The 18,400-nt window shown below is 52.5% G+C and overlaps 1 protein-coding gene across 1 annotated transcript in view; it reads left to right on the top strand.

Annotated features, from left to right (window-relative positions):
• The window catches only part of MYO7A (myosin VIIA), an 85,242-nt gene that overhangs the window by 5,649 nt on the left and 61,193 nt on the right, over positions 1–18,400 (top strand). Inside the window, 2 exon segments of the mRNA XM_034666290.1 lie at positions 10,732–10,845; positions 15,905–16,057. Of these exon segments, the coding sequence (XP_034522181.1) occupies positions 10,732–10,845; positions 15,905–16,057 (267 nt within the window).

Here is an 18,400-nt window from a genome sequence, read left to right as displayed (position 1 = left end):
TCTGGCTCTGTGGTGGACCCAGGGTAGGGACTGAACGTACTTTGCCCGGATTCGGGAGCACCAGGGAGGTTTGAAGATAAATTTGTGGGCTGTTGATAACAGTTGAATTGACCCTTTTATTAAAATGTCCTACTTTGTCTCTTATAACAACATTATAATGATGTCAAGTCTACTTTGTCTGATTTTCTAGCCACTCCAGCTCTTTTTTGGTTACTATTTGCGTTATTTTCATGGAATATATTTTTCTATCTTTTCACTTTCAATCTATTTGTGTCTTTGGATCTAAAGTGAGTCTCCTGTAGTTGGCATATAGCTGGATTCTGGTTTGTTTTTTTAACCTATTCAGCCAAACTGTAACTTTTAATTCATTTCCATACAAAGCTTAACTCCTTTTCATATAAAGACTTCTGCCATTTTGCTGTGTTTTCCTATATGTCCTTCTACTCCCCGCGCCGAATTCCTTTGTTACTGCCGCCTTTTGTGTTTGATTGATTTTTTTCTCCAGTGTACTTTTGATTCTTCTATCATTTCCATATATATTCTAGTGGTTACCCTGGGTTTACAGTTAATATCTTACATTTATAAAAATCTAGTGGAAGTTGATACCAACTTAGCTTCAATGGTACATAAAAAATGCTGCTTTTGTACAGCTCTGTCCCTCTACCTTTCATATTGTGATTGTCAGAAATTACATCTTTATACATGGTGTGCCCATTAACATAGATTTATAATTGTTGTTTTATGCATTTGCCTCTTATTTTTATTTTATTTTAAGATTTTATTAGAGAGAGAAAATGAGTGGGGGGAAGGAATAGACGGAAAGGGAGAAGCAGACTCCCCACTGAGCAGGGAGCCTGACGTGGGGCTCGATCCCAGGACCCCAGGATCACAACCTAAGCCCAAGGCAGCCACTTAATCAACTGAGCCACCCAGGACATTTAGGTTCTTAATTCATTTTGAGTTTATTTTTGTGTGTGGTGTAAGAAAGTGGTCCAGTTTCATTCATTTGCATGCAGCTGTCTAGTTTTCCCAGTACCATTTGTTCAAGACCATCTTTTTCCCATTGTACATTCTTTCCGTCTTTGTCAAAGATCAATTGACCATATAATTATGGGTTTATTTCTGGACTTTCTATTCTGTTTCATTGACCTATGTGTCTATTTTTGTGCTAGTACCATACTGTTTTGGTCACTACAGCTTTGTAATATAATTTGAAGTCTGGAATTGTGATGCCACCAGTTTTGTTTTTCTTTTTCAAAATTGCTTTGGCTATCGGGGTCTTTTGTGGTTCCACACAAATTTTAGGATTGTGTATTCTAGCTCTGTGAGAAATGCTGTCGGTATTTTGATAGGAACTGCATTAAATGTGTAGATTGCTTGGGATAGTAGAGATATTTTAACAGTATTTTTTCTTTCAATCCGTGAACATGGAATGTCTTTCCATTTCTTTGCATTGTCTTTAATTTCTTCCATCCGTGTTTTATAGTTTTCAGAGTATAGGTCTTTCACCTCCTTGGTTAAGTGCATTCTTAGGTATTTTATTATTTTGGGTGCAATTGTAAATGGGATTGTTTTCTTAATTTCTCTTTCTGCTGTTTCATTATTGGTGTATAGAAATGCAATGGATGGGGCGCCTGGGTGGCACAGCGGTTAAGCATCTGCCTTCGGCTCAGGGCGTGATCCTGGCGATCTGGGATCGAGCCCCACATCAGGCTCCTCCGATATGAGCCTGCTTCTTCCTCTCCCACTCCCCCTGCTTGTGTTCCCTCCTCTCGCTGGCTGTCTCTATCTCTGTCGACTAAATAAATAAAATCTTAAAAAAAAAAAAAAAGAAATGCAATGGATTTCTGTATATTGATTCTGTATCCTGTGACCTTACTGAATTCATTTATCAGTTCTAGTAGTTTTTTGGTGGCATCTGTCGGGTTTTCTATATATATTATCATGTCACCTGCAAATTGTGATAATTTTACTTCCTCCTTACCAATTTGGATGTCTTTTATTTTGTTTTTGTTATCTGATTGTTATGGCTAAGACTCAATGTGGATCTTTTTGAGTTCATCCTACTTGGAATTTACTGAGCTATTTGGATATGAAGATTTGTGTCTTTCCTCAAGTTTGGAACATTTTTGACCATTATTTCTTCAAATAGCCTTTCTGCCTCTTTCTCTTCTCCTCTCCTTTGGGATTCCCATTATGCATATGTTGGTCCACCTGATGTCCCATACCTTTCTTAGGTTCTGCTCACTTTTCCTAATTCTTTTTTTTTTTTTTAATTTCCTATTCCTCAGACTGCATAATCTCAATTAACCTATCTCCAAGTTTGCTTATTCTTCCTTCTGCCTGTTCAAATTTGCTGTTGAACCCCTCTAGTGAATTTTTCATATTGGTTATTTTCCAGTTAATAACATGTAATAATTTCTATCCCTTTATTATACTCTCTATTTGGTGAGATGTCTTGGTTTCATTCCATTCTTTGACTATATATTTAAGGTAGTTGATAAAAATCTTTGTCTATAAAGTCCAATGTCTGACTTCCTCAGGGAAAATTTCTATTAATTTCCTTTTACCTATGAATGGGCCATACTTGTTTATTTGCCTCATTACCTTTTGTTGAAAACTGGACTTTTTTTTTTTGAAAACTGGACATTTTAAATATAATGTGATAACTCTGGAAGTCCAATTCTCTCTCTCTCTCTCTCTTTCTCTCTCTGGTTTGTTGTTACTGCTTCTTGTGAATTGTAGTTTTGTTTAGTGACATTTCTAAACTATCTTTATGAAGACTGTCTTCTTTGCTGTGTGTGGTCACTGAAATTTTGAAAACCCCTAGAACCAAAAACAAAACAAAAAAACTCTTGGTCCTGCAGTTGGGCTGTGTGTGTGTGTGTGTGTGTGTGTGTGTGTTGGGGCATGCCTTCAATGCTCAGGCCATTTACAAGCCTGCCTTAGCCTTCACTTTTTCTGAACATTCTTCCAACCCTGGGCATACATGAGGTTTTCTAGATTCTCTAGCATATGCAGGAGCTTTTCAAAACCCATATTCCCCTGGCTTTCCTCCAGGGTTTTTGGAGTGTCAATTGTTTTTTTCCAACTGATTATTTTTCCCCCAGGTGGCAGTGGGTAGTTCATCTGTCTTTGAATGTTTTTGCCCAGAGCCCTCCCTAGCTGCTCCTCCACCCCAGGGGAGTTCCAAGTTAGGGAAATAAAGGCAAGGCCTTTGCATTATTCCTTTAGGGAGCCCCCAGACAGGTTAAAACAACCATAATTCTTTGTAACAGGTCTGTTCTGCTTCTGGCCCCAAGAACCCACACCAGGGACATGAGCCTGCATCTTCAAAATTGCCACAAGATGGGGTGGGGAGGGGTAGGTTAAAACACCACAAAGCTCTCCTGCTGGGGTTCAGTCACCTTTCTCTTTAATAGTCTGTTGGTTACAATAACCAAATACAATAGTCTGTATTTAATAGTCTGTTGGTTACAATAACATTTGATTATTTTCTAGAGTTCTGGTAGTACAGTTGATTCTGACAGTTCTTGCCATATTTTTAGTGTTTCTATAAAGGAATGAATTCTTGAGTTTCCTTCTTTGCTATCTTCCTTGACATCCCTTGCTCTTGACAGTTGGCACAGTTACTAAGTAAGTGAAAGCTTTTTGTCCCAACTTGGTATGTGTCCTTGGGTAAGTCTCTTCACTTCCTCTGAACCTCAGTCTCCCCCTCTGGCCAGAGTCGGAGTGGATGGTGGTGTGATGGGGTGAGGGCAGCACCATGAGTTTGTGTGAGGCACCAAAGAAGTACAGAAAAGAAAGCAGTGTTGGGGGGGGTGGAGAACAGGTGGCATGCGGCTCTGTGGAGCCCTGGTGGCTGGGTGGGGGCAGGGAAGAGGATAGCGGGGTGAAGCAGTCCTGGCAGAGGGCTCCCAGAAGCAATGGTGAGGAGAGGGAGACCCTGTCCTGTGTGTTCGAGGCAGCGGCAGGTGAGGCTGGAGCAGCAGTGAGCCCTGGGTCTGGGAGAGGATCTGGGAGAGGTCGCAGGGGCATGAGACTTGCCTCCCAGACCTGGGGTGCTCGCTGCCTACAGAGAAGGGGCCTCTTCCCAGCCTTCAGCCCAGGGTGGCCTGGGCGCATGGGGTTGAGCAGTGGGTCTGGGTCAGTATTTGCCCAGTCTCCCTGAGGGGGCCTCTCTCCATCCACCGGACTTGTTTTACCATCTCTTCCTTCTTACCTCTGCTTCTCTGTGCTCTGCTCTTTCTTCTTCGGGAGTGCCCTTCCCTCTCATGTCTGCTGAAAAGAGTAACACCGTTAGGTGTTGCCCCTAACGTGACTTGCTCAGTGAATCATAACAACACTCACACAGCCATGTGTTCTAACAGGCACGAATCTGAGTGAGTTACACACGTAAACCATTAAAATCCTCACAGGCAACGCACAAGGTACTGTTATCTTGTCATCCCACAGTTGTGGAAACAGAGGCACATACGGGTTGAGGAACTTGCCCAAGGTTCCACAGCTTGAGCAGTCTAGCCAGGAGTGAACCTAAGCTGTCTGCGTCCCGAGTCCAACCGCGCAGTGGCCACGCTGTCCTGCCTCTCCAGGACTAACCCCTCCCTTGTCTGCTGGTACTAGCCTTACCTGGGTCTGGGTCTGTGCATCCCCAGGCTGGGAGCTCTGAGGATGGTGTCCCCTGAACTTGAGTCTGAGCCTGTGAAGGTTGGTCACAGGTTGGTTAAATGGACAAATGGAAGGATGCCTGGAAGCCCACCTCCGGCACCTTCCTGTGTCTGAAGGTCCTGTTCCCATAGACACCCACAGGTGGGTGGATGGGCAGGGGTAGGTGTGCTTATTCCGTGCTTGGCCAGGGAAAGGACCCCTCCCAAGAGCAGGGTACCTGAAAGGGCACAGGAAGAAGGTGGGAATAGCTGTGCTCAGTCGGCTTTGTGCCGGGTGGCGGAGTGCTGGTCCCTGAGGCTGGGATGGGGGTTGGGGTAGAAGGAAGCCCAGGTCTAGCGGGGCAGCTCTGAGTTCTGTGTGAGGTATTACTCTCTCCTTCTTATCATTCCCCCTACTTCCCATAGTGGTTGGCTTGTTTTTATGGGACAAATTAGGCCTCCAGGATTCTAGACAATGCCAAGGGCCAAGTATGGAAACAATAGGCCGAGAAGAGAGAGAGGGGAAGGGGAAGAAGAAAACATAAGTAGGGAGGGGGGAGAAGGAAGTAGGAGGAGAGTCACAGGGCCTGTGCATTCTGGATAGGATGGTGGCCATTGTGGCCCACAGCCCAGCATGGATCCGAGCCAGGTGCCCAGTCCTGCATGGCTGCCAGGACACAGGAGCCCAGCTTGGTGTTCATTGTCCTGGAGAACCAGGGGACCCCTCCCCCAGGTCTCAGTGCTTCATCTGCCTGCCTGCGGGAGATTACCAGCTGGCTAGCCTCAAGGCTGGGTGAGGAGGACCAGACAGCAGCTTGTTCAGAAGCTTAGTCGCCCCCCTCACCCCCCTCCAAGATGTTTACATGCCGTGGCTTTCTAGAGGTAGCCAGTGAGCTAGAAGGATCTTTCAGGCACCTTCCCTTCAGTCTCAAAAACTCATGAAGTTTATTGCGTTCCCCTCCATAACATCCCCAGGTTTCTTTCCATAGAAAACATACAGATTTTTCTCCCAAACTGCGGTCTGGGTGAGGTTCCAGGTGCCTCGTTTGGGCTGAGGCCTGCAGCTGGGTTCCCGGGCGCCACACTCTGTGGTCTGGGTGAAGCCAGCCAGGAGTCCTCATGATCAGGTGGTGGGGAGTCCCGTGCAGATGGGAGAGGGCCAGGGCAGCGCCGGCGCCCCCTCCCCGGTCCCGCCCGCAGGCGTCACCTAAGCCGCCGTTGCCATGGGCCCGCGGCAGATGGCCGGGTTTAGGGTTCCGGGCGGTCGGCGCGCAGGGGATTAGGTGAATTAGGGAGCCTGAGCCTTGCTGCCACCGGAGCCGCCGCCAGACCCTCCGCGCCATGGAGCCCCCTGCCGACCCCGCCGAGGCGCGCGCCAAGCAGCCTGGCAAGTGGGCGCTGGTGCGCAGCCTGAACCACGCGTTGAAGAGTTACGCGGTCCTGCCGGTGAGGCCTGCGCGGGGAGGGGGAGGGCGCACCCAGGGAAGCCTGCCCAGGGCCTCCGTTTCCCTGCCTGGCGGGAACTGAGGGGTGACGGTCGCAGAGCATCGGGGTGCACGCAGAGAGGGCACTCAGGTGGGCTGTACCATCCCTGATTCCCAGCGGGAAATTGGCCCCTGCCGCCCGCCCCCCCTTGTGCATGGAGCTTTTGCGTTCACCCAAGGTGGATGGGCCAGGTCCCAGAAGGGGCTTCCTCACTTCTCCGGGGTGCAGAGCAGGGAGGGCCTCCAGGTGATCCGAGGGGGCTCAGGAGACGGTTCTGGTCTGGCTGGCCCACCAGCAGGAGGGCATGGCCCTCGGTCCCCTCTACCACCTAAGGTTAGCAACTGGAGACTTCCTTGCTCACAGGTGCCCTTGACAAGTTGGTCGGTTCGTCTTTCCCACCTGTGAAAATGGGGCTAATAAAACCAGTGTCCCAGAGTGATTATGAGGATGAGAGGGAGAAACAGGTGCTGAGACAGATTCCTTTTCATCCCACAAATGGGGACTGAGTTCCAGGCCCTGCCCCCGAGAAAGGAAGAGGCATAAAGGGCCAAGGCCCTGTTGGAAGTTAACGTTCATCCCACACTGGACTGCACCCTGGGAGGGCAGGTGGGTGGGTATCAAGGCCAACATGCGTTTGTGGGGTCTCTCATGTTCCCATGCCCTGACTCCGCGTCCGTGAGCGCTGTGAACACCAAGGCCCAGAGAGACTGAAAGCGTTCCCCAAAGTCTTAGTGGTAGAGCTGGGACCTAAATCAAGATCTCTTTAATTTTTTTAAGGATTTTATTTATTTGTCAGAGAGAGAGAGTACACGTGCACAGAAGCAGGGAGAAGCAGGCAGAGGGAGAAGTAGGCTCCCCGCCAAGCAAGGAGCCGGATGTAGGACTGGAGCCCGATGCGGATCTCGATCCCAGGACCTCGGGATCGTGACCTGAGCAGAAGGCAGACAACTAAGATCTCTTTACTGTGTGTTCACTATGGGTGTGCCCAGCTTCCTTGGGGTTTTCCGGGTACTTTTGAGACTTTTTAGATAGATCCAGTCTGAGAAATTCGTACTCTGGGTCTGGGAGACCCTCTGCTCCAGCCACTCCTGTGACAGCAGAGAAGCTGGAACTGGCCCCATATCACAGGGCCCTACGGAGGCGTCCATCATGTCACAAATGGGATTTTCAATTCAAGGTGAAGTCTCCAGTGGGGCGCCCTTTGCAATGGAGTGGGACGAATAGGGCCAGATGCAGGCATGGGTGCCTGGAGTCTGGGGATGGGAGGGGCAGCTGGGGTAAGACCTGGGGCCTGTTCCTCTTTTCCTCTCCTCCGAATTCCTGCTCCACAAAAAAATTTCCTGTTCTTTTCCGTCTTCCTTCACTTCCCCAGCCAGCAGCTCCTGGCCCGCCCTGTTTTCGGCTCAGGCCCTGCCCTGCAGGTGCTCACAGTTTAATGCGTCACCAATTTGATGAGTGACTGTAGCCAGGTTCCTTTGTCTCTTTGGGCCTCAGTTTCCTCATCTGTAAAAATGAAGATTCTTCCAATCCACCTGCATTCTGATACCCAAAGAACTTTCCCTGGGACCATGGGAACTTCTCCCTCAGAGGTTCTCAAGCCTCAGAATTTTCCCTGAGGCCACTTAGCTGTCATTTTAGCCTTTTTCCTTATGTTGAGACCTGGAACAGAGAAAGAGAAATTTCAGTCACTGCCCTTCTCGTGACCATCCTTGGTTAGGAGAGCTCTAGTCACTTCTGTTTCTGTGGGCCCTGAGCTCCCTGCTCAGCCTCTCTCACTCCCATTTCCTGCTCACATGAGGTCTTTTATCTTGGTTATCCTCTGTTCTGAGTGGGATGCATTTTCTGTATGCTAGGCTCTGCTCTGGGTCGGGGAATACAGGTGACTCAGAGAGACTCTTGCACTCCAGTTCTGCCCTCTGCTGAGGCTCCCAGCATGACCTTTGGCCCACAAGCATTTAAGGCCAAGGGTCCTATCAGTGTTTCCTGTTTTGCTCGCAGAACTGGGTTCAGAGAGATGGCAGGAAAGAGCACTGAATTTGGAGTTTGTCAGATTTGGGCTTCATTCCTGGTTTTACTACAAAACAGCTCGGTGAATTTGGGTAGGTTTCTTGACCTCTTTGAGGAGATGAAGTAAAAATAGAACCCTCTGCCTAAGGGCTGTCGGTGAGATAGTTAATCGCAGGGAAGCCTCTAACTTGCTACCTGGCCCGTCTTGGGTGTTTTGGGCGTTAGGATGAAGCAATGTCCTGGCCACCTGGTCTCCAGCAGTTAGTGTCTGTCTCTGGCTCTCTCTCATGCTATACATTCTTTATTCTTTCTCACACACCCTCTGGCACCTGCTTTGTCTCTTACATAACCCCCCTTGCCTCCCCCCCACACACTCTCACATATATGTTCATACACACATACTGTCTCTTTCTCTCTCATTGAGAGACAAATTCTGTTTTTCTCTGTTAGACTCTGGCTCTGGGGAGTCCCACCTGAGACTCAGCCCCAGCCCTGTCCTTGGAGCGGGCTGCGTGCTAGTGGTGAATGGTTGCATAGTGGCGGTCATCCCGAGTGGTGCTGGCTGTAAGGGGAAACCCAGAGGCCCTGGAGCCTGGGGGCATGCCCCCGTTCTCCACACAGCAGCCAGAGTGAGCTTTTGAAAATGTAAATTCATCATGCCATCCTACTGCTTAAAACCTTCCAATGGCTTTTTATCTTACTTTAAAGAAAGTCCAACCTCTGTCCATGGTTATAGGGCCCTGCGTGACTGTGACCTGGCACCTGCCCATGGCCCCCCCCACGTCCTCCCCTCGTCTGGCTATAGGCAGTCTGCCTTTCCCGTCTATTCATGGCTCTGTCCCTAAAGCTGGAGCAGGACTGGTCCACAGTGGGTTCTCCATAAATACGTACTGGATGAATGAATGAACTCTTCAGGGGTTGGGGAGGAGGAGTAAGAAGGTGGGGAGGTGGGAAGGGGCCGGATGAGCTGGACAGACGGGTGGGCATCCTCCCTGTGGACATGCGGGCAGGGTAGCAGGCAGGGGGAGAAGAGCAGTATGAGCCGGGTGTGTCCAGAGGCCCGTGGCCTGGAACTGAGCACAGCTGAGGGGTGTGCCAGGAAGTGCGGTCTGGGTTTGGGACAAAAGGGTTACACAGGGCGCCTTACGGGAAGCAGCCATGCAGCCTGGGGACACCGCAGATGCTCGGGACCACAGAGTACTCCTCCCCAGAGGCTCTCCAGTTCTCCCACTTTTTCTGGGAGAAAGCTTGGGTTTGGAGCTAGCCTGTCTCTGACATGAATAACCTCCCATGAACGGGCAGCTGTGGCCGAAAAAGAGTTGATTCTGATGGGAACAGGAGGAGGCTGAGGCAGTGAGGAGCTGGCCTCAGGTCTTCCTGAGCCCACTCCTCAGACACCTGTGGAAACCGAGGCCCAAGTCAGTCAGTAACTTGTCCAAGGCCCAGTCTGGACAAGCCTGGAACCCAGACTCCTGACTCCCAGCCCAGAGCGGTTTCTGCTGGGCCATTCCCATGGAGTGACCTCATTGTCCTCTGTTTTATCAGCCGTTTTGTTTCTAACTGCCGCCTGGTAAATTCTAGTTTTATTAAAATGTCTATGTTCTCTCGCCCTCCGGGGGAATACTCTTACAAGGATTAGGATAAAATCCAGCTTTTACCTGCAGGCCGGTGAGCATCTATGGTGCTGGGTCTTGGCCAGCGCGAGGGCTGTTGTCCGACTCAGGCCTTCCCCGCCCTCCGTGTGCCTGGGCCCTTCGCTGTCCTCACCATCCTCTGCAGTGATCACGTGAACGTATTTGCTCAGCTGTGTGTTTTCTGCCTCCTCCCAGCTGGAGTGTAGACGCCACGGTCACTGCTGGATCCCCAGCATTCAGATCAGTCAGTGCCCCGTATTCAGTAGGTGCTCCGTGTGTGTTTGCGGAATGCATCTGTGCTGAAAACGCTTGTTCCAAGTCCATTTTTCTGACTCTGGATTTTGGGTTTGGCCTCCATGCACCTTACTGAGTATGTAGTAAGAGCAGGGGACACAGCGTGACACCCTCCCCCTCAAGGTCGGGGCTCTCCCCGCAAGCCAGGAGGCAGTGTGGGGGACTCGTATCGCAGGGCCCAGCACAGCAGTGTCACTGCGAGGAGCCCACACCTGTGAATAAGACTCGCCCCGGAGGGTGGTGGAGGCTGTTTGGGTGTCCTGTGGGGCTGCCTCCTTTAGGACAGAGGGGAAGTGGTTTGATGGCTTGGTGTTTCTGCCTGAACATCGATAGATCTGCTGTCTGTGTATGGGGTGTAGAGCCTTGGCGAGAGCTGGGCACTGGACAGGCCTGGGTGTGAAGCTGACCAGCCGTGGGGTCTCTTCTCCCCTCTGAGCCACTGCTTACTTATCTGTGAAATGGGGGCAGTAACAGCTGTTACAGACGAGGGATTGAGGACCTTGCATCAGTGCTCAGCCTGGGCCGGGCACCAGACGGCTTCCAGCAAGAGCAAGTTCCCCTTTCTTCCCTCTCCTGTGATGGCTCAGGAGTCTCTGCTGGTAGGAGGGCAGGGGCACAGGGTCCCCTCCCCGCTCACCTGGCCTGGGGCTCTCTCCCACCCACAGGGGGACTATGTCTGGATGGACCTGCGATCTGGGCAGGAGTTCGACGTGCCCATCGGAGCAGTGGTGAAGCTCTGTGACTCTGGGCAGGTCCAGGTGGTGGACGACGAAGGCAATGTGAGTAGCCGCTACCTCCCCTGCCCCTAAGCCTTTGGGAAGACGCAGGCTGACAGGTCACCCAAGGCAGGGGCAGGGTGGTAACCTGAAGGGGTGGAGGCAGTACCTGTGCCTGTACTTCTGCCTCTTAGGCACCCCATCTTCCACGGAGCTTGCCCACTGCCCCAGGGAGAGGGTGCTCCCCTTCTGCCCAAGCTGCCGGGTTCTATTTCCATAAGAACTTAGTCCATTCTAGTGGACTCTAGCCTAGTGTTAGAGATGGGGGGGGGCACGTGCACGTGTATGGTGGCGGGAGGGGGGTGGCACCAGGCTGCGAGCTCCTCAGGCACAGGGGTGCTTTGAGTCAGACAGACTAGATTCAAATTCCATCCTGCCCATTTATTAGTTATGCATCCCTCACCAAGTCTCCTTCCCTTCAGAGTCTCAGTTTTCTCTTCTGTAAAATGGGGATCACAGTAACTATCTCATTGGGTTGTTGACCCATAAGTTGGGGCCGCTGTAGAGAACACCTCAGTAAAGTGAGTTAGACTAAAAGTGCCTGTAGTTTTGCTCTCCTGGGTTATGGCATCCTAGGAGTTCATTGCTTACCTTGGCACTGCCCTGGGAATCCGTCTGACAGATTAGCGCTTGATTCCTTGTGGCCCTGAAGGAAAGGGGCACAGGAGGTGTAAGCTGTGTGGGTAGTGGGTGTGGGGAGGGACGGAAAAGTACAAGGTCAGGGTCCTGCCCTGGAGAAGGCAGGTGGTCTGGAGGAGGGCCTAGAGGGGTAGCACACGTGTCTATGGTGTGGGGACATAGGGGCATGGTCCTGAGAACAGGGTCCTATCTTAGCAGGGAGATTCAGTGCATCAGAGAGATGCACTGTGCCTGGTGCTGTGCCCAGTGCTGGGGAATAGAGGGATAGAACCAAGTTTCTGTCTTGGGGTCCTAGAATGCTGGAGGCAAAAGAGAGTGCAGTGACTGGGAGCAGAGGGCTCCCCTGGGGGCAAGGGCAGGGCTTAGGGGGGAGGCCAGATACTGGCTATAGGGGGGCAGGGGCACCACTGTTGTTCCTGCAGCCTTCAGGGACACCCCCATGGGGTCTGCAAAGCCCTTTGACCCAAGCTCTGTCTTTGGGTCCTCACAGCATCCATTAGGGGCAAATACCCTGCTCCCCAAGGGAAGCTGGGACAGGGCGGGACCACCAGGCCTGGTCACACAGCTAGGAAGTGATGGTGCCGGCAGTAGTACCCAGGACCTCTGGCCTCTGGGTAGTGTCTCCCCGCCCCTATCTCAGTGGCAGCTCTGGCGCTCGGGTTCTGTTGAATCATGCCCTGTCCCCTGGGCTTTAGAACCGGAGTGCCTGCAGGTCCTTCTGGAGGCTCTGGTTCTATGACCTTCTAGGAAGCCACTGTGAGGTTGCAGCCAGAGAAGGGGCATGGGCTCAGCTGGCAGCCCAGACAGGCCCACAGACCTGCCTGTAGCCCCCAGGGCGGGCCCCGGACTCTGCCTGCAGGCTTACATTTCACCTGGTCATGTTGCATGTCAGACGGTGTCCTGTAACTGTGTCACTGGATCCCAGAGCTCCCCTCCCACCTGCTCCCACTGGAGCCCTGGAAGTGGGGACTGCAGGTCGGGGGGACATGACTGGGTGTCCGGGAGCTGGTCAGGGAGGCTGGCTTGCTTCAGCAGCATTGGGCCCAGGGCTTCTAGCCTCTTCTCTCGGGGGCTTTCCCACTTTCATCCCCCCCCTCCGCCCTCCAGGCTGTTGCCTTTGACCCCTCTGACTTCCAAGATGCCCTTAACTCCAGGGCAAGGACTAGGTGAGTCACATCTGGTTCCCCTGAGACCCCACAGGGCGTCTGTCCAGACAGGATTCTCTGTGAAGCCTTGCCGAATGAATGAATGAGCTGGGATCCTAACATTCTGCCTTGGCCAAGCTATTCCCATTGGAACAGAGGCAACCCTCCCCCCTTCCTCTATGGGGCATATGATCCCTGTCTCTCTAAACTCAGTATCAGGCCAGCTCCTCTTTTCCAAATGTGTCACCAGTCTCTGGGATTGGCCATGTTCTCTCTCTCTCTGGCATTCCTTCAGAGCCAGGCCTCCTTTTGTTCCCTGGTTACACTTTGGTCTATGCTGGAGGTGCCTGTGGACATTGGCCTGGGGGTGCTGATGTCCGTTGGGAGTCCTTCCGTGCAGGAAAGGGGTGAGGAGAGGCCTGGGTCTGCCATATAACGGGGTGGGCCACTTAGTCACTTGAGTGTGACTCCTTGCTATAAAATGGGGACTGGTCATTCTGTTATGGGATGTTATGAGAAACAAACAAGAACATAGATCTCCTCTGTAAAACCAGAAAGCATTAGAGTAATAATACCCAGTCCTGAATGAGGAATTACCAGGCACCGGCACTGTTTAGACATGGTGGGAGTGAAACAAAGGTTGGCCTTCAGTGTCTCAATTAATCCCCCCCAAAGTCCCCAAGAAGGAGGGGACTTCCTTGTTGTAATTCCCATTGCACAGATGAGGTCATGGAGGCTCAGGGAAGCCCAGGGGTGTGCGTGGGGCTACAGGGTCGCACAGTGGCTGAGCTGCCTCTCACCTCTCTGCTGAACTGTTGGGGGAGGGACTATGGGGACCAGAGGCTGGGGTTGAGTGGGGAAGGCAGACAGTCTGCCTCGGCATCCTCTTCCCTCTGGCACTGGAGCCTAGCAGCGAGTCTGTGAGCAGGGACCAGGCAGAAGGAATTTTCCAACTGGATCAACTTTTATCAAGAAACAGGATAAAGTGAGAGAGGAATGTTCCACTCAGGACTGGAAAGTCCAGGCGGGTTCTTTGATCTCCCCAGCCAGTCCATTCATGCCTCAGGGAGGGCTGCGTGAGGGCCCGAGCTGGATTGAAGTGCTCCTGGCCCAGTAGGTGCCATGAAATGCCAGGGCAGTTGGAGTTGTGGGCTCTGGCGGGCCCTGTCCCTGCTTCCTCTGAGGGCCTGGTGCAGGCCACTGTCCTACTCTGATCCTATTTTCTCAGAGGAAGTGAGAAGGTGGGAAAAAGGGACTACGAGGGTGTGTCTATGACTAGGATTTCTGCTTCTAATTCAAAACTGGTCCCCAGTAGCCACCAGCTAGCCATCCATCCCGTCAGATTCTCTGCCACACCACTTGTTTGTGGCCTCTGTATGAGGCACTGTGGACCAAAGATCTAGAAGACACAGAGACTGGCCGCCACAAGTCCCCAGCCTTGGGGCACAGTGGGAGGTCAGAACCGCATTCAGACAACGGCAGCCCAGTGTGACCACTGCCTTGCCATGGGAGACCCAGGCAACGTGGGGGCCCGGAGGAGGCCCTGACACAGCCTGTGGCAGATGTGAGGGGGTGGCCAGTGGAGCACGTGAGGGTGGGCTGCACGGTCAGCAAAGGCTTTAGAAACTGGGAAAACTTTGAGCTGGGACTCGAAGATTGAGTGGAAAAGAAGTAAAGGGAACAGCATGAGCAAGGCCATAGAAGTGTTTGGGGAAGTGCAGACCAACCTTCCCTGGCTTGGAAGTATGGGGGATTGCTGGAGCGAAGGCCCAAAGTCCCTGTGTCTACCTCAGGTTGGCCTCTGAATGTCAGGTTGCAGGCGGGGGTGGGGGGTGGCAGGGAAGGGCTCTAAGCCCCCGAGCGCTGGGATCAGACAGGTGCTTGAGGAAGCTCTCAGGAGGTGAGGGACTGGGGGAGAGCTGGAGGACAGCAAGGGCCAGGGGGCCAGGTGAGAGGTGGCGGTCTGGATCAGGGTAGGGGCTTAAGGTTGGCGAGGAGGGCGCTGCTCAACCAGCAACAACACTTCAGAGGGCTGAATGAGTAGGACTGGGTGACCAGTTAGATTGGGGATAGGATGAGATGAGGGGCTAATGCCCCAGATTCTCGCTAGTGTCCAGCTGTTGGGGTTGGTTATTCCCAGAGGGGACCTGGAAGAGAAGCAGGTATGGGAGGACATGTCGTGTGCATCACACCTAACCACCAAGTCTTAGGGCCTGAGCTGGGAGGGGGCAGAGGGGTCCCCTTCTCCTCCCCTGTTCCCCAAAACTCAAACCCCTGCCTGGTCCCGAGGCTCCCAGGGGTCTGGCATTTGGGAACAGGCAGGGGCCCCCGAGGGCTGTGGGATCTCACTCAGGCCGCAGCCATACGTCAGAGCACAGTTCACTCTCACCTTGCTGAGAAGCTAGATTGTGAGAAGGTGCTGGAGGCCATCTTGGGGAAGGAAGGAGGGATTTGCAGGTTTGTTGAAACCGACAATGCTATTGGCCTGACATTACCACCGGAAGCACCCCCCAGCAGAAGATACTGCAGGGGAGAGTAGGGGGAGCCATGGGGCAACCTCTCTCCTAGTTTCCCCATGAGTTCACAAGTACTGAAAGTTCACCCCTGCTCCACATTCATCAACAAGCCCTGTGAGACCTATCCCAAAAAGATCCACTTCTCTCCATCTCCACTGCCTGCTTTCGCCAGCCTCAGAGGCTTGCTTCTGCTGTTCCCTGGGCTTGGAATTCCCTCTCCCCACATCTTACTGGTAAGGGACTCTCTTCCATCATTCAGATCTCTGCTAAAACGTCACCTCTTTGGAGAGGTAGCTCCTGACCACGCTAAGGTAATTCCTTCCCTGATCTCTATCCCATATGCCTGTTGGTTTGTTCTCGGCGCTGAAATTACTCTTTGTGCCTTTGTTTACCAGAGCCTGTATCTGAGGTCAAGTCTAATTCCAATGATTACACTCTCCACTCCATCTTGCAAAGTGACTGGGGGGACTCTTTCCCTTTATGAGAATGCAAAGTGGGGCCAAAGTCCCTGCCCTGCGCATCTTTTAGGTCTGCAGAGAGAATTCCCTAAGAGGAGAAGTGGTCCAGAGAGTGGGGGTGGGCAGCACCATCCTCAAAGTCTCGTCCCTGAAGATGATACTGTTTGGCCACAGGAGAGGAGGAGGCCTTTCCCAGGGTCGCACAGATTCAGGATCCCTGTCCCTCCTGGGCCCCTTGCCCAGCAGAGCACAGCCTGGGTTCCGCGAGCGCCGCCTGACCGTAGCCACGGTGCCCCCCCCCCAGGAACACTGGATCTCCCCGCAGAACGCCACGCACATCAAGCCCATGCACCCTACGTCAGTCCACGGCGTGGAGGACATGATCCGCCTGGGAGACCTCAACGAGGCCGGCATCCTGCGCAACCTGCTTATCCGCTACCGGGACCACCTCATCTACGTGAGTGCTGCCCCGCCCACTCGCTGCCCCGCCCACTCCCAGGGGCCCTCTCTCCAGAGGCAGCCACGGACCCACCTGCCCGCAGCCCCTTGGCTGAGCCATCCTTGTGTGGTGTGTGATTGGAGAGGGAGCGGTGTGTACCGTGGGCTCATGTGCCTCCGCGGGCCACTGGGCGAGTCGGTGAGAGGCTCTTTGTTTTTCCCAGAGATGGGGAACTGCTGACCCCTCTGGGCTCTCTGTGGGGTCGGAGCCTACCATTCGTTGGTCCTCCAGCAAAGAGAGGATGGGTCGGGAGTCTGTATCCTTAGAGGGGGATGGAGGAGAGAACATGCTCCTTGACTCTGCAAACCCTTGATATAAGATCCAGTCATACATACACTCCCCATTCTTTTTTATTTTTTAAAGATTTTATTTATTTATTTGAGAGAGGAAGACAGCCTGCGAGAGAGGGAACACAAGCAGGGGGGGAGTGGGAGAGAAAGAAGCAGGCTCCCAGGGGAAGAGCCTGACATGGGGCTCGATCCCAGAACTCCGGGATCACGCCCTGAGCCGAAGGCAGACGCTTAACGACTGAGCACTCAGGCGCCCCACGTTCCCCATTCTTACACCTTGAAACTCAACAGGTCACATAGTCTCACTCAGCAGGACTGAACTGATCTGGGAGGTGGGTTCAGAGACCATCAGAATACAGAGGGCCTGTGGAGATTGTATCCAAGAGGTTCTCACTCTTTGGCCTTGGGAAGCTTTGATGCTCTTAAAATGATTGAGGACTCCCAAGACATTTGTCACTGTAGGCTGTCTCTATTGATATTTACCATATTAGAAACTAAAACCGAGAAACTTTACAGAATGTATTAATTCCTTAAAAAAATAACCATAAAAATCTATTACAGGAAAACATTTTTATGAAAAATAACTATACATATGCCCCCCAAGTTAGCAAGAAGAGTGGTGTTCTTTTATAATTTTGTGAAATATCATTATGCTTATTTATTATTTTTTTGAATTATGATATATTAGTCATCATTAGCTTTGATGTAGTGAAGTCTGGCTTAACAGAGTACCGCTAATGCTCCTGTCCCCACGTCACAGGCAGTCTGATGGGAGGTTGTTTGGTTGAAGTGTATGAGGAAGAGCTGGCCACACAGATACAGAGGTGGAAAGGAACTTACAACTTCTTGAAGGGGCCTTCAGAACCCTCAGGGGTCTCCGGACCACAGTCTGAGAACTGCTGAGCTAGTCCCATAGTCCCATTTTATAGGTAGGGAAACTGAGCTCCACGAGGTTTAGCCAGGCCCAGGGCTGTGTGCTGGGGTCACTCCATGCCTCTAACCCAGCCCCTCCCGAAGCAGCTCCGGGCAAAGGAAACCATGGCTGTACAACAAAAGGAGAGAGCAGGAGGGAAGCCCCCCCCCTGCCCCCAGGCAGGTCCCCAGGCCCCCTGCACGCTGGTAGAGAGGGCATGCTTGGGTGACAAGTGTCGTGAGGAGTGCTCGAGGTAAGTGCAGACAGAGCAGATTCTGCAGGGTCTGTAGGGGTGAGGCCTCACCCCCAGCTCAGGGAGAGCGGTGGTGCTCCCAGAGGTGGGGGGGTTCCCAGAGTGCTCGGGGAAGACCATGAGGAGGAGCCAGGGTGACAGGCCCTGAGCGGTCACAGCAAGGAGCTGCGTCAAGGTCAGGGATCCATCCTCTTAGAAGCCCTGGAATTGTGGCCACTCAGCTGCCCGGGAGGCCCTCTGCTACCCTCCCCACTTTGGGACCCTTGGCCACTTCAGGCTCCCAAGGAGAGGCTGTGCCCAGGTCCTTGACTTTCGTCCACTGAGTAAGCACAGCAACTGGCTTTTACAGGGAGCCCCTTAGCGCTGATACAGCCCCTCTCATTCTTTCCCTCACCTGGGGTGAAGGGCAGGGCATCTCCAGACCTGAGCAGCATCGCCCAGACAGGAGGATGGTGCTTGAGCCCAGGCCAGAAATACCCCGTGAAGACCCACTGGTGTCTGGACCCCAGTTCTTGGCAGTTCCCTACTCGCTCTTCTCCCTAGGTGGCAGGTGGTCACACAGGGTCCTAGGGAGGAGCTCTGTGGCTGGTCTCCCAGGGTTGGGTGGAGTCTGACACTTGGGTCTGGAGGCAAGTGGGACCTGCCCCTCCCTCCCACCTCCCCCTCAGGGAGGCCACTGCCAGAGCTGATGTCCTGATCCAGTCTCCTGTCAGGAGGAGCGTCCCCACCAGAGACCCCCCCAGACCTTGTCTAAGAATAGCTCAGAGCATGTCCTTGGGTTACTTTGCACAAAGTTCATTGATTCCTGGGAACAAACTGGTTCCTCGCATGTGAGGAACCGTCGG

The sequence above is a fragment of the Ailuropoda melanoleuca genome, chromosome 8 (genome assembly GCF_002007445.2).
Source record: "Ailuropoda melanoleuca isolate Jingjing chromosome 8, ASM200744v2, whole genome shotgun sequence".
Lineage (NCBI taxonomy): Eukaryota > Metazoa > Chordata > Mammalia > Carnivora > Ursidae > Ailuropoda > Ailuropoda melanoleuca.
Note: the sequence above shows the minus strand (reverse complement) of the source record. Positions and strands in the feature narration are given on the sequence as shown.